At 37.7% G+C, this 15,444-nt stretch overlaps 1 protein-coding gene across 3 annotated transcripts in view; it reads right to left on the bottom strand.

The window, feature by feature from the left end:
• LOC122642418 overlaps positions 1-5,635 on the bottom strand; it is a 34,421-nt gene extending 28,786 nt beyond the window's left edge. Inside the window, exons 1-3 of one of the 3 annotated variants that reach the window (XM_043835878.1) lie at positions 4,540-5,632; positions 2,716-4,500; positions 2,276-2,515 (exon numbers count right to left, since the gene is read on the bottom strand). In XM_043835878.1, coding sequence (XP_043691813.1) covers positions 2,276-2,515; positions 2,716-4,500; positions 4,540-5,507 — 2,993 coding nt within the window. In that variant the 5' untranslated portion in view covers positions 5,508-5,632. Of the gene's footprint in view, positions 1-2,275; positions 2,516-2,715 lie in introns of all 3 variants that reach the window. The other 2 variants (XM_043835879.1, XM_043835877.1) reach the window with 2 other exon arrangements.
• Positions 5,636-15,444: the final 9,809 nt, after the last annotated feature.

The following is a 15,444-nucleotide window of genomic DNA, read 5'->3' as shown; positions in this document are numbered from 1 at the left end:
CTGATCACATGACTGGCTACTTCTAGTTTCTTTTTTCAGTATTGTCCTTATACAAGTAAAGACAAGGTTCGGGTTGCTAATGGTTCCCTCACCTCTTTTCTGGGAAGGATTCTATCACTTGTTCTCTCACTTTATCCTTAGCTTATTTCTGGCAAGTTCCTGATTTCTTTGCTAACCTTCTTTCCATTAGTCGTCTCACTACTGATCTGAATAGTAAAGTGACTTTTTTCCCTTCTCACTACATTTTTCAGGATCTGGAGGCAGAGAAAACAATTGGCTGTGGTATATTACATGGTGGTCTCTATATGCTTGACAATGACATCTCTTCTACTTGTCAAGCTCATCAGACCGGTTCTACTACAACTCCATCATCTGATTTATTACTTTGGCATAGGCGTTTAGGCCATCCCTATTAGAACTTTACTTAAAGCTTTTCCTCATTTGTTTCAGAAATGTAACCCGAAGGATTTCTTTTGTGATGTTTGTGTTTTGGCCAAGCAAACTCGTTCTATTTATCATAGTTTAAATAATAGAAGTACTTCTCCTTTCTTAATAATTCATTCTGATGTATGGGCCCTACCCGTTGTACTTCTATGTCAGGATATCATTGGTTTGTTATTTTTATTGATTGTCATACACAGGTCACTTGGGTTTATATGATACATCACAAGAGTGAAGTCTTCTGTTGTTTTCAGCTCTTTCATAGCATGGTTCGCACCTAGTTCAACTCTAATATTCACATCCTCAGCAAAGACAATGCTAAGGAATATATGGATGGTTCATTTCAGTCTTACCTTGCCACCTAGGGAATTCTCCACCAAACTAGTTGTGTGGATACCCCAACTCAGAATGGTGTCGCTAAGCGCAAGAATCGCCATTAGAAGAGCAGCAAAAGCTTTTCATTAATATCAAAATTTGTGTACAATACTTGCCCCCCCCCCTTACAACCTTATATAAAAGACTCAAAAATAGACTCCTATACTTAAAAGGAAAGGCCTAACTCAATCCATAACCTATTAGGTAACCTAAACTGACAAGGAAAGTGAAATAACAAAGGACTAGACTCCAAACATGGCTGGACTTATAGAGTCCTAATCCAGCCCAACTTAAATAGTCACATGACCACTTAACCAAGTCACATGATCACTTAAGTGGTCACATGGCCACTAATTACATAAAAATAAAATAAGGAATCCTGCATGCAACCTAATTAGCCATATTTTAGGCCCATAAAAGTGGTTTATTATATAGAAAACCCATGGGATTAAAGGCCCAAAATGTATTGAACCCAACCCTAGACTTATTCCTAATAAAACAAGCCTATTTCGGTGATGAATTTGCATCACTGAATTTCGTGCCATGTCCCATGGCACTTGCGAGTTGATGTGGCTCCAAAGTCTTTGGAAAGGTCTGGATCTCCCTATTCCCTTACTGATAATGCTCTACTGTGATAGTAAGTCCGCCATCAGCATTGCTCACAGCCTAGTTCAACACAATCAAACCAAGCATGTGGAGATTTAGGAGAAGTTGGAACAAGGGTAATCTATATTCCTTTTGTTAAGTCTGGTGATCAGTTAGCTGATATTTTTACTAAAAGGTTAAGCAGTAAGTTGTTTCATCCAATTGTGTACAAGTTGGGCATGCGTGATATCTATGCACCAACTTGAGGGGGAGTATTGTAATATGGGTATAAGGGTAAATCTGTCCATAGGAACATCCTTGTACTTGCACCTATCATTTACTTATTCTAAATAAAGTAGTAGGGCTGTCAATAGGCAGTCAATCTTTTCCCCCAATCGAACATGGTATCAAAGAAGGGAGGTCAAGTGTTCAACTCCTGGGAAGAGCATCGGAAGAGTTTTCCCGACATTTCTTCTCCCTCGATGTTGTGTGAGCTCCACGTGCAAAGACCATGGGATCTTGGCCTGCACGTGCGGGGAGTGTTGATGCATACATCGACGCTGCCCATCCCTAACAGCTAGAGCTTTTAGGTGAAACGGAAGCGAACAAAAATTAAGGAAGAGTTATGCAAAAAATAATTTAATTACAGATTACAAACAGAAGGTTATTTAGCATTATGTCATCCTAACAAGAACTGTGTGTCTAGAGAGCTGTAGACATTGGAAGAATGAACAATACATGTTTGTCCTCATCAAAAAAAAGGAACCCAATAAAATGTATGAATCTCTAAAACATGCATGGTCAATCCTTCTAAATTGAAAAAAGTATTGATGTCCAAAAAGCATAATAACCTATAACCCAAGGAAAACCTTACTTTGCAGCTCTAACTTGAACCTTGAGAAATTTGGGATCTATTGCGGCAGCTGTCTTACAGTCCTCTAGTGCCTCTCTCATCCTCCCAAGAGCCATTCTTGTTGCTGCACGATTGCTATAGCACAGAACCAAATCCTTGAGGCAGCTTCTAGATGTCTCATTTGAAGAATTACAATTTACACCACGTGTGTAATAATCCTCAGCTTTAGATAATTGACCATTCGCATAAGCCTGGTTGCCCCTGATGCAAATCAAATATAGTGCTTTCAAAAACATGGCTAATGAAACATTTATCTTCACAGGAATATCACAGCCACGTACTAAATTTCTTACACAGTAACCAGTCAAAATCTAAAATAAAAGAAGTCATATATAAGAGTAACATTCCCTTTAGATTTTAGGCACAAATCTAGTTAAAAGTTTATTAAACAAAAGAAACACCTCAGCCGCCACTTTTCACAAAACTCTTGAGTAGGGAGTGCTGCTATGGAAATTGATCCTTGCTTGATATCTGGTTCTTTATATGTTTCAGATCTAATCTCCACTTTGCTTTCAGAAGTGGATGAATCTCCTTTCTGACTCCGGCTAGCACCTGAAAATAAAGGACTACTACCAAACGGAAAAAACGACAATGGCGTAGATGCCGTCTGAAGTTTTGAATTTTGTGTAAAGTTAAATGAATCCAGACCAATCCTCGATCGATTTTTTCTGTAATGACGTTTTGCCGCTGATAAATGACCTTGTGTAGATGATGGTGCAGAAAAGGTGAAACTAGTTTCACCAGCATCTTCTGAATTTGAAGCAATAGTAAAATGTATCCTTACATTACTCTCTTGTTTCTCCATGTTTGAGCCAAAGCTAGTTTCCGTTGTTGTTGTAGCAGCACTAGCATCGCTATCCACGTCTACATTCTCCGTTTTGGGCCTAAAACCCTCAGTTTCTGCACCAGATAGGCACTCATCTAAAGAATGATCAACACCAACATTTTGCTCAATACTGCTGTTGAAATCTTCGTCATTCAATCCAACATTAATATGTAAGTGTTGTGTTTCAGCAGTCAACACCTCAGCTGTTGCATCGGTAGAGACTGTTTGATGTGCATCAGTTGACATAGGGCTATTGTCAATGTGGAAGGACTCATCTGACGCCATGGAATTTTCTCTCGAACCTTCATCACCTGCTAAAGGTTCTTGATAAGGAGAAAAATCCATGGGTGAATAAGATCTAGGAGATTCTGAATTTTCTTGGAAACTATTCTCCCTAGAAACATGTTTTTGCCCAGCCAAATGGTTAAGTGGGGCAGATTGCCTCAACTTTCCCTTTCTTTGCTTTAACCGTTGATCATTAACTGCACCTCTTTTTGCATTGAATTCCAACTTCTGATTTACATCAGCAAATAGATTGTCGCTTGAAGAAGCAAAAGAATGCTGTTTTGGTGTTCTCAAATGCGTATATGGTGTTCCTGACCCATCTCTTGTGCTTGTAAAACTGAATCCACTCTTATTCTCAGCTTTATTCTCAGCTTTATTTGTGGAAGGCATTTCAAAACCATTCCCTACTGATTGGTCGCCAGAGCTAGTTGATGAAAATGAAGATGATGACACACCAGCTCCACCCAGTCGGGTAACATTCTCATCGTTTGGTTGGTATGAAGGAACTTGTCCAGCTCCTAAATTTTTTCCCCGCAATCCAGTATGAAATGGGAACGGCGTGGGAATTGGGTTCTCAACAGCAGGAACATGCTGTGTCTCCTTTACAAATATTCGAGAAGATGAGCTTGTATTCATTTGACCGGTGGAATCTCCCATCCCATCTCCAATGTTAGACTTCCTCATCTCCTCAGCCAGCACACTTTCTCCACTACTACCAGCATACTTTTCACTACTCCTAAAAACAAAAATGTTACTGTTTCTGAGATTAGTCCCTTTTGGCTTCACAACACTATCATCATTCCCAGAGCCTTGTATGTTCAGCTTCTTCAGCTCATCAGGAAGCATAGTTGCTGAGGTGCTTCCATCAGGAAAACCTGTAGTGCCCGTGCCACTACCATAGAGGACAGAGTTCTTATCATTCCCAATGCCTTGCATGTTCAACTTCTTCATCTCATCAGGAGGTATAGTTGCTGACGTGCTTCTATCAGGAAAACCTGCAGTGACCTTGCCACGGCCAAAAAAAGTGTTCTCATCTTTAAGTTTAGGGTTAGAATCAGCATTTGTAGGATTCTCCGCACCATCGACCTTCCCAGAGTCCTCCATGTGCAATTTCTTCATTTGCTCTGGAATTTTGGATGTCATGCTTTCCCCATCGTCACTTCCTCCAAATACAAAATTGCTCTCCCCTGAACCCTTAGAGCTAACATTGGCCTCTTTAGGCTTCTCTGCATCCATGACATTCCGAGAGCCTTCTATATTGTCACTATCGAAATCAGAACTTTTGCCACTATTGCTTCCGAATATTAACACACCTGAACTTGAACTTCCTCTCCCACCTGCGCTAAGACTAAAAGTGGAATCTCTAGAATCCTTTTTCTCCGATTCACTTACAATGTTCAACTTCCTCCTCTCGTCCGGAGATGATTTGCCGACACTGCCACCAAGCCCGCTCTTTTCCACATTTGAATTCGGGACCGAAGTACGATTTGCTCCAAACACAAAAGCCGCATCGCCGGATTTGCCAAACTTGATATCAGTAGAACTTGCAGCGGCAAAAGCATTCGAGCCTTCACTTTTCTGAGCAGAACCTGGGGAGATGGAATTCCAGCTCTGCCACTTATCACGCAGGTCCCGCATTTCAGTTTGATCCAAACCAGCCGAAACTGGACGGAATGGATTGAAACTCGAATCAGCCCGAGCCTCCGAAACAGGTGGCGCCCTCACCTGCTGCGCAGCCAAGTGTTTCCTCACCTTCACAAACCGAGGCTTCGAAAGACCCGATGACGGTGTCACCGATGGCTTCCCCGAAGCGACACGAGACACAGCAGGGGAAGCAAAACTGATATCAATATTGGCCTCATTTGCATTCCCACTTCTGGAAGCCGCTCCATGACCAAGTTTCGATGCGTTCATTGTCTCAGAATCGGTGACCGATGACTTCCGTTGCAAATTGTTCGAAGAAAAACCGCTGAAACCGAAGAGGAAGGGGGAAGAGATCTGACCTTTGGAAGCGTTAGGGTTTGTTGATTGCATTCGTGGTGTGGTCGTCGGAATTTGAGGATCTACCAAAGCCGGCGACATATCCGTCGAAGAGTCATGAAATCGATCGAAGAAACGATTTTCAGGTGAAATCGAATGATGGAACGATAGAAGGAGTTTTGTTTCGTGGATTGAGGATCGTTCGATTATATTATTTTTCTTCCATGGATCATCTTATTTCTCTTTCGTTTCTGGAAGAACGTATTCACGGGCTTCGGGGTTTCGAGGTTTTCTGTTGTTTGCTCTTTGGTTTTTCAGGCTTTGCTGTTTTCCGATAATCTTCTGTTATCATTTACGAACTTTTGAAAGAAAAGGGGGGCTTTTTACATGCATCAGATGAATCTTTTGAATAATGTGCCCCTCAGGTTGCAGAAATTTACGTGGAGTAGAAAATTTTTTTATTTTTTGGTGAGAGAGTAGAAATAGAGTTTTATCTCTCCTTAAAAAGATATGGGAAACAGTTTTCTATCCGGGGTTGTGGCCTACGCCAGCACTCCCATGTGTGATGTGTTTATCTCTCATCCTCAAAACATGGGGATAGATGTGTCCTTTCACATGGGGAGGAGGGTGTCCGGATAGAGTTTTTTTTCCAAAAAAAAAAATTCAAAACAAGGCAACAACCTCCAATAAATTAATGGCAAAAATATTCTCTATGGGGTGCAAGCCACACCCAGACACAATGGGGGTGTGAAATGACTGTCCCACTCCCATGAAAGGCAGAAATCCTACCCCTAGATGCCCAACGCGTTGTCGTTGGCTGCCCCACTCGCTTGGCCCGTACACTCCCCCATTGAGAATGCTTCTCCAAAATTAATTAAAAATTTACACCTAGTTATTAATAATATATAGAGAGAAAGAATGCTACCTAGGCACGTGTAATGTGTTGTCCCTATGCCCAGACACCAGAATGGGTGAAAATGACCATCATGCCCCTATAAAAAGGCATAGTTTTTTAGAAGTGTAGTAGTCATTTCACATGCCCCTATGTCTAGGCACAGACAGCATATACACACACCCAGGTAGCATTCTCTTTCCCTAATATATAATCCAAATTGGGTATGCTGAATTTTTTTATTTGGAAGAGGTTCTTATAACGCCAGAGTGATTTTCCACAAATAGGCATCACAGGAAATGATTATTATACAAGGGGCATTTAATGTGGAAAGATAATGTGGGGTCTATGATATGGAATGTCAGAGGGCATGTGATATCGTGGGTATCTTTTTCCAAATTTTATTTTGTATCAATCTCCATATTTTACCATATATGCATTTTTTTTGGTAGAACAATATGTAAATGTCACTAGATACAATTCTCCCTAGTTGTGTTTTTGTGCATTTCGTTAACTCATGAGACTTATTAGAAGTTGATTATTTGTCAAAGAATAAAAAATATTAAGTTGATACATTAGTTAAAGAAATGAGATTTGTTAACATATAATATACTATAGGAAAGCAGTTTTTCTGTATGAGAGTGTGGCTTACGCCAGCACTCCCATGTGTCTATCTCTCTCCTCCTTAAAACAAGGGGGCAGAGGTGTCTTTTCACATGGGAAGGAGAGAGATAGTCTCATTGGAGTGCTGGCATAGGCCACACTCCCGAACAGAGAACTTTTTCCCTATACTATATCATACTAGAGCTAAATAAACATCCATTAGAACTTTAACATGCGCCAAAGGGAGGAAAGACTAATTAGAAGAGACATAATTTTTAAATGCTCAACAAAAAAAATGCAATTAAGAAAATCCATAAGTTGTTTACAAACAAAGCTTCTTTTTATTAAACAATAAAAAATGAGAAAAAGGAAGTACATGCTATTGGTGTATTCTCCGAGTTGGGCTCTCATTCAAGTACGTGAACGTACGAGAACAGTTCACAATCTTTTGGATGGAATCCACTCCATGTGGGGATTCCATCTGAACGGTTGTAAGCCGTTCTCGTACGTTCACATGCAAAAGAACGTGAACCTAACTCTATCCCCCTACTCTTTTTATATTAAATGTGTACCCCTTTGCCTCTCCTAATTAAATACCATTTTGTTTCCTATTATTGGTTTGGCATGGATGATGTCAGTATAAATGCATAGTGTGTAGATGCAACTCCCATAAAAAACCAAGATCTCAGTCAAAACATATCTTTGATCAAATTTTATAGACAAACAATATCATTTTGAACATTGCAGTAGCATCATTTTGAGAGCAAGTCAAATGAGAAGCCTATTCAAGGCCAAAAAAGAAAAAGGAAAATAGAGGAGCCTATCCTCACTTCACCTAGTATGTGCTGCTCTATTTGGTCATTATCAATTTTAGGTTTGTCCAGCATACATGTGGCTTGTTAACGTTAGACAAAAGCATTAACTTCATCAACAGTCTTAATTATGTGGTTGTATATTACAAATTTCATTCAGTCTCTTTACTTCTTTTATTGAGTTTCTCCACATAATACATTCTCATATTTGAACAAGACAATCTCCCATCTCACCTAGTTATTGTAAGGGTATTTATGTAATATTCATATCCTTTCATATATTCTAATATAATCCTAATTGTATTAATATCCAGGTTATGAGGGGTAATTTAGTAATTAATCCATCTAACCTAAATCCTAATTTTCTATAAATACTAGCTGGAGGTAGCAGTCTGGGTATTCCAAACTAGATACTCAGGGTGTAATATTTTAAACAACCTTATGCTTAAACCTTAAATCCTAACAATCTTAAAGCATTGGATTTTTATTTTTTTTTTGCGATCAAGATCGACTTTGGATTTTTTGATTCGCAATTCTAATTTGTTGACCGTGTGTGGCCGCTGCAAAATTTTTCTCCTAAAACGTGGGTCATTACCCACTTAGAGAATTCTGGTTTGAAGATCGGACTCACGGCTTTTGATTTTTTGTGCGATCGTGGGTTACGGTTCCAATTTAAAAGGAAATTTTGAAAAATGTGCGATCGATTTGGATTTCAGATTCACGTTTAGTTTATCGTGGAATCAATATTCTTGCTCTCTAAGTCTTACTTGGAGAAACGGATCTGCAGGTTTTGTTAGACTTTTGTCTTTTGCCAAAGCATTGATATAATTGTTGCTTTGATTAAATTTTAAAAAAAAAAAATATCTTAAAAGCATTGATTATTCTGAGTGTTCTTTTGTTTGAAAAGCAATTAATCTATTCTGATTTGATTGTTATTGAAGAAAAAAAAAAAAACCAATTCAAAAGCACTTTTTGGGAGATTATCTTTCTGGCAGCAGCTCCTCTGTCCGTACCAACCTTTTGATTATTTCAAGAAAAAAAAAAACAATTTTGACAGAAAGTTTTATTTTCTTGGGTTCGGCTACTACTTGCGAGCAACCAACACCACATAAGAACCGACACCACTACAATTTTGCAATTCTTCCTCCGTCGTCTAAATTCAAGGTTCTCCATCTCAGGTGTGATTGTTCCTTGAAGTATTTATTTTTATTTGAATTTTTACTTGGGCATATAAACAAATCACTTAACAATGGCGAAACATGCTGTTCCAATTGAGATGATCAAATTGAAAAGCTTTAGTGGTTCTGAGTTCAGTTCTTGGAAAAGAATGACTCAGTTTGGACTGAAGTACCTCGATATTTTCTACACTGTAGTAAATACTTTTTTTGATTGTACGGGCCTAACTGAAGTCCAATGGATAAGTGATGAGGACTTTTGCAAAGACTACCTAGTGAACTGCCTGTCAGATAGGCTGGCAGAGACCTATAGTAAATATGAAACTGCAAAAGAGATTTGGGATAACCTAGAAGCTCAATTCAAAAAGGATGAGTACTTATCAAAGACTCACTTGGTTGACAAGTTTATGGATTTCAAGTTTCAAGAAAACAAGGAAATACTTCATCAAGTAACAGACTTTGAAAACTTGAGAACAAAATTGAACCAATAAAATATCTCTGTTGTTGATGCACTCTTAGTGGGTGCAATTATTTTTAAGTTACCCTCTACCTGGCATTCCTTTAAAACTGAGATGCATAGGAAAAAAACACAAGTGGGGTTGGATGATCTCAAACGGTTCATTAGAATCGAAGATGAGAACAGAGCCAGGAATAACTTGGAGATGGTGAAACAACAACAGACATCTGCTAATCTAGTTTCACAACCCAAGAAAAATCCTAGGTAGTCCAAGCCACCTAAGAAAGAACCCCAACAGTTGGAGGCCAAAAAGACTAACTTTAAAAAGAAGGGCAAGTGCCGCAACTGTGGAAAGTGGGGTCACTATGCATCTGAGTGTAGGGGTCCTAAGAAAGGGAACACTGACACACCATAGAAGGAAGTTCACATGTTGGTGGACAAGACTGAGCCTACTAACTTTGTTGTCATGGTTGGCAAGGGTAAAGGGTTGGCCAGTACATCTTCAGAGTGGTGGTTAGACTCTGGAACGACTTGTCATGTTTGCAATAGCAAAAACCTGCTCACTGATGTTGTTCAAGTAGTAGAGACTGTCACTGTTGCAAATGGAGACATCGTGGAAGTGATTCAACAAGGGACAGCGAACCTGGTTCTTTCATCAGGTAAAATACTTACTTCAAAAAATGTTAAAATCTTTCCTGATTTTGAAAAGAATTTAATTTCAATTGAAATTTTGCTTGATGCTGGCATGTCTATTACTTTTAGTAGCAGTCGAGTAACACTATCTGTTAACTCCTTTTATTTTGGATATGCTTATAATTTGAATGGTATGTTTAGGTTGAGTTTAGCTAATGAGACAATAAACCAGGTTAACCATACTTTACTTGATCCCAAAATACTACACTGTAGGTTAGGATTTATGAACTATAGAAAAATGCTCAAACTAGCTAAAACTCATAATTTACCATTAGACACTTCAATTAGATTTAACAGATGTGAAGTGTGTGCTCAAACCAAAATAACAGGAAAATCTTTCAGACCGATTTCTAGGAGCACTCAACTTCTTGAACTTATACATTCTGACATTTGTGACTTTAAAAGCTACACAACTAGAGGAGGTCGAAAGTATTTGATAACATTTATAGACGATTTTTTTAGATATTGTCATTTATACCTGTTTTTTTATTTTTTTTTATTCATCCAAAAAAAAATCTAAAGATGAAGCATTTTAAAATTTTAAAATTTTCAAGAGTAGGGTAGAAAATCAGTTGAACTTGAAAATTAAAAGATTTAGAAGTGATAGGGGAGGAGAATACAAATTGACAAAGTTCAAGAAATTATGTGCCTCTGCAGACATAATCCTTGAAACTACTACTCCTTACTCACCTCAATCAAATGGCATTGCTGAAAGAAAGAACAGGATGTTAACAAAGATGTTAAACTCCATGTTATTGACAACTGACATGCCCTCTTACTATTGGGGAGAATCAGTGTTGACTGCAAATCACATTCTAAATAGACTACCACATTCAAAACTGACTTCTACACCTTATGAACTATGGCATAACCATCTATGTAGTTATGACACTCTTAAGATTTGGGGTTGTATAGCTTATGATAGGATACAAGACCCTAAGATACCTAACGTGGAAACTAGAACAAACACTTGTGTGTATCTAGGTTGTGCAGAAGACAGTGCTGTAGACCAATTTTTGGATCTATCAACCAATGTGGTGATAGAATCTAGGGATGCCATATTCTTTAAAGATAAATTCCTCAGAGATAAAGGCCTGACCTTACCTGATTTAACTGAAATAGTTACAGAATCACCTTTGGAATCTGAATCAATTGTTTCTGACACTACTCCCACAATGCTCCATGTATCAGAACCTAGAAGAGTATCTAGTAGAGATAGAGTACCCAAAGATTTTGGTGAGGATTTTGTGACCTACCATTTAGAGGCTGATCCATCCACCTATAAGGAAGCGATGAGATCTAGGGACTCACTGCTATGGAAAGAAGCCATTGATGAGGAAATGAGCTCTTTAATGCAGAATGAGACCTGGCTCCTTGTTGATCTGCCTAGAGGGGTCAAGACAATAGGGTGTAAATGGGTATTGAAGAAGAAACTTAATCCGGATGGGTCTATAGCCAGGTATAAAGCACGATTAGTAGCTAAGGGCTGTACCCATGTGAGAGGAATAGATTATTTTGACATCTACTCCCTGGTCTGCCATTTGGCAACGATAAGGATTCTTCTTGCCATAGCATTTATTGAGCACTATGTTGTGCATCAAATGGATGTAAAAACAGCTTTCCTAAATGGAGACCTAACAAAAGAAATCTACATGAACCAACCTGAAGGGTTTATCATGGAAGGTTCTGAAAAAAGAGTTTGTAAATTAAATAAATCTCTCTATGGTCTTAAACAAGCACCTAAATTGTGGCATGAGAAATTTGACAAGACAGTAAAGAGCCTTGGTTTTCGGACCAGCAACTCGGATAAGTGTATTTATTTTTGGTTTGAGTCAAACAATGTCACGATTATCTGCTTGTATGTAGACGACATGTTGATTCTAGGTTTTGATCTCTCTGTAGTGAGTGACATTAAAGAAACCTTGTCCAAAGAATTTGGCATGAAAGATCTTGGTGTGGTAGACACAATTCTTGGGATGAGAGTAAGCTTCAGTGAGCAAGGGATCACCTTTAGTCAGTCTCATTACATTGAGAGACTACTTTCTAGTTAGGGATATAGTGACTGTAAACCGATTGAGACACCCTATGACTAAAACAAACGGTTAAAACCTAACACAGGCGGCACCGTGAATCAGTTAGAATATTCTAAACTGATTGGTAGTCTCATGTATGCAATGAGTTGCATTAGGCCAGACATAGCCTTTATGATAGGCATGCTGAGTCGTTTCACTAGTAATCCTAGAAAAGAGCATTGAGATGTCCTGACGAGGCTGATGAGATACCTTAAGGGTACTCTAGATTATGCTCTATGTTATACTGGACATCTTCCAACTTTGGAAGGATATTCTGATGCATCTTGGTGCTCAGATTTAGGAGATAGCAGATCCACCAGTGGTTATGTAATTACATTAGGAGGAGCAGTTATAGCATGAAAATCCAAGAGACAGACTAGTATTGCTCTGTCATCTATGGAATCAAAACTTTATACTCTAGCTTCTGCAGGAGATGAAGCAGAGTGGATAAAGGATCTGATCATGGATATTCCATTGAGGAGTTTCAAGTTAAACTCTATATCTATATTCTGTGATAATCAAGCAATAAAGACAATAGTGAATAACTCACTCTTTAATGGTAAGAAGAGACACATCAGGCTGAAACAGGTCACGTTGAATTATCGAACAGAACAAGGGATTATCACTTTGATTGATGTGAGATCAAAGGATAATACGGCAGATGCCCTTACAAAGGGATTGAACAAAGATCGAACATTCAAAACTACGGGAGAGATGGGGTTAAAGACCATTTAGTTAGGTCTTAACCTAACCCAGTATTATTATGAATTATTCGAATCTCATCTAACCTTGAAAAAGCATTCGGGACAGTTTACATGTTTCAGATAACTTAGTTAGGTTACTAAGTATGGGGGTTTGTGAAACCATTTCAAACTTGATGGTGTAATAAATTTTCATGTGAAATTTCCTTACTTTGTTATTCCATAAAGGAATATGAAAAATGTCTGATATATTTCAATGATATTGTGCTAGTCTTTATGTCATTACAAATTTGATGACATGTCTTTCACAGTATGGTATACCATTCCAAATTTGATGATACAACATAAATCTATGACTGATATGATGAACACAGTATTCCAAATGAAAACCTGGTATGGTTCTTGTGATTGAGACTATATAGGATCGAGTTCTTGTAATAGAAACTTGATGATGATGCTTATTGTTTTTGATTTACCTTCAGCCATATATGGAATGTACTAAGTTCTTATTGTTGAACTAGATACTATTGTGTAAATGATTGAATTCATATTATCTTATGAAATTCATATTTGATAAATTACAGAGAATGGCGAAGATGGAGGAGAACGGTTAAACTTGGATCTCGATGAGGATGACTTACTTGATGAGTAAAATCACATGGATTGCAAGGACTTTTCCTTTTGATTACTTCTTTTGGTTTAGCCACTTGCATGTGGAACTTCGAATTTATTGTTGGGTTTAGTTTTGATCTAAAACCCTAGTTTTATTTTTTGAAGTTTACTTATTGCTTACTTGATTTTTTGGATTATTGATATTCAATTTATATTGATTCAATTACTGATTGAACAATGGTTTCTATACATGTGTGGTGGATATATGTAGAACATAGGAGGAGATTGTAAGGGTATTTATGTAATATCCCTTCATATGTTCTAATATAATCCTAATTGTATTAATGCCTAGGCTGTGAGGGGCAATCTAGTAATTAACCCATCTGACCTAAACCTTAATTTTCTATAAATACTAGCTGGAGGCAACAGTCTGGGTATTCCAAACTAGATACTCAGGGTATAATGCTTTAAGCAACCTTGTGCTTAAACCCTAAACCCTAACAGTTATTTTATGTCTTGCCTATTCATATGTTAATCGGTTAAGTTGAGTTGAGTTCCCCCTCCCCCCCCCCCACCCAAAAAAAAAAAAAATTTAATTTAAACTTGGTTGTTCGAAGGTAGGACATGCCAGTGAAAACTGCAGAAAATGGTCGCGCATGGATGTTGATCGCCTGAATGCCACCCAGAAAACAGTTGGTGATATTATAGGAAATAGTCACGGTATTGTTGCTGGTGTTACAGAGTGATATGAGGCCTTTGGTGTTACTCGAAAGGAGCCAAGTACATTGATTACGAAAACTCATGTTTTTGCAAGATTAAGGTCTAACTTGAAAAATATGAAAAAGACGACAGAAAACCAGCTATTAGTTTCCATCCCAGGGGAGAATGTTTGAGTTAAAATAATACCGCAAGCATACGGGTCAATCGTAGCTATGGGTCAAACACGAGGAGATATACGCCACTCTATTTAACTAACTTAAAAGTAATGCAAAGTGAACCAAATTAAAGTGTTAAATTAAACTAATTAAATTAATGAACATTAATGCATCCTAACCCATAAGCATCTAACAAAATTAAGGGATTAAATTGGCGTCCTAACACATGAGCATCTAACCTATCAGACTAACGCAAATTGAAAGGAATAAAAATGCAGCCATACATAATAACCACATAAAAATGAATAAGGGAATAAAAGTGCATCCACAAACCACAACTATATAAAAAAAAAATAAAAGAAATAGAGGAAGAAGAAGAAGAAGATAGAGAGAGATAGAGGAGAGGGAGAATGAGATTAAGGGTTTAGAGAATGAGATACCTTGATGTGCTTGAATATTTGAATAAACTCACCATGGCTTCCTCTTCTAAATCTCCATGTCTTGTCATCAACATAGGAACTTAGACTAGGAAGCTTTAAACTAAAACTATTATAACCATTAAACTAGACTTATGAAATCAAAACTAAGAACTTGAAATCAAAACTAAGAACTTAAGCCAAAAATAGGAAAAGAAGAGAAAATTTCATTAAGTGAATGAAGTAAAAATTACACTAAAAAATTGAATTAAAATTGAACTAGAAACTAACTAAAAATTGAACTAAAAAACTAACTTCTTACAACCCAAAGGGCAAGGGGTATTTATAGGGGGAAGAGAGGAGAAGAGAGAAGAGGGAAGTGTAGGAGAAATATTTCCTAAGAAAAGAGAATATTCTCTTCTCCTTCCTCTTTTACAATGCCTTGAATCCTAAGAAAAAAGAAAAAAATAGAAAGAAGAAGAAGAGAAGATTGTTTACATAGACCTGTTATTTTTAGAAAAGTAAATTTCTAATTCTAACGTGTGCTTCCTTTTCTTTGTAGATATCTTCTCCAAGCAATAAAATCAAAGCATCTTTGATTTTTCAACCTTTCATAGATGAGAAAATATCTTTCAAAATAAATCTATCCCAAGTAGAATTCCAGAAGTGCCCTTAAGAAGTTGGAGGAGAGAGAGAGTAAGGCTGATGACTAGGATTCCTTCAAGAATAAA

Source organism: Telopea speciosissima, chromosome 10 (assembly GCF_018873765.1).
Source record: "Telopea speciosissima isolate NSW1024214 ecotype Mountain lineage chromosome 10, Tspe_v1, whole genome shotgun sequence".
In the NCBI taxonomy this organism is placed as follows: domain Eukaryota; kingdom Viridiplantae; phylum Streptophyta; class Magnoliopsida; order Proteales; family Proteaceae; genus Telopea; species Telopea speciosissima.
This window is presented reverse-complemented; position numbering and strand designations above follow the sequence as displayed.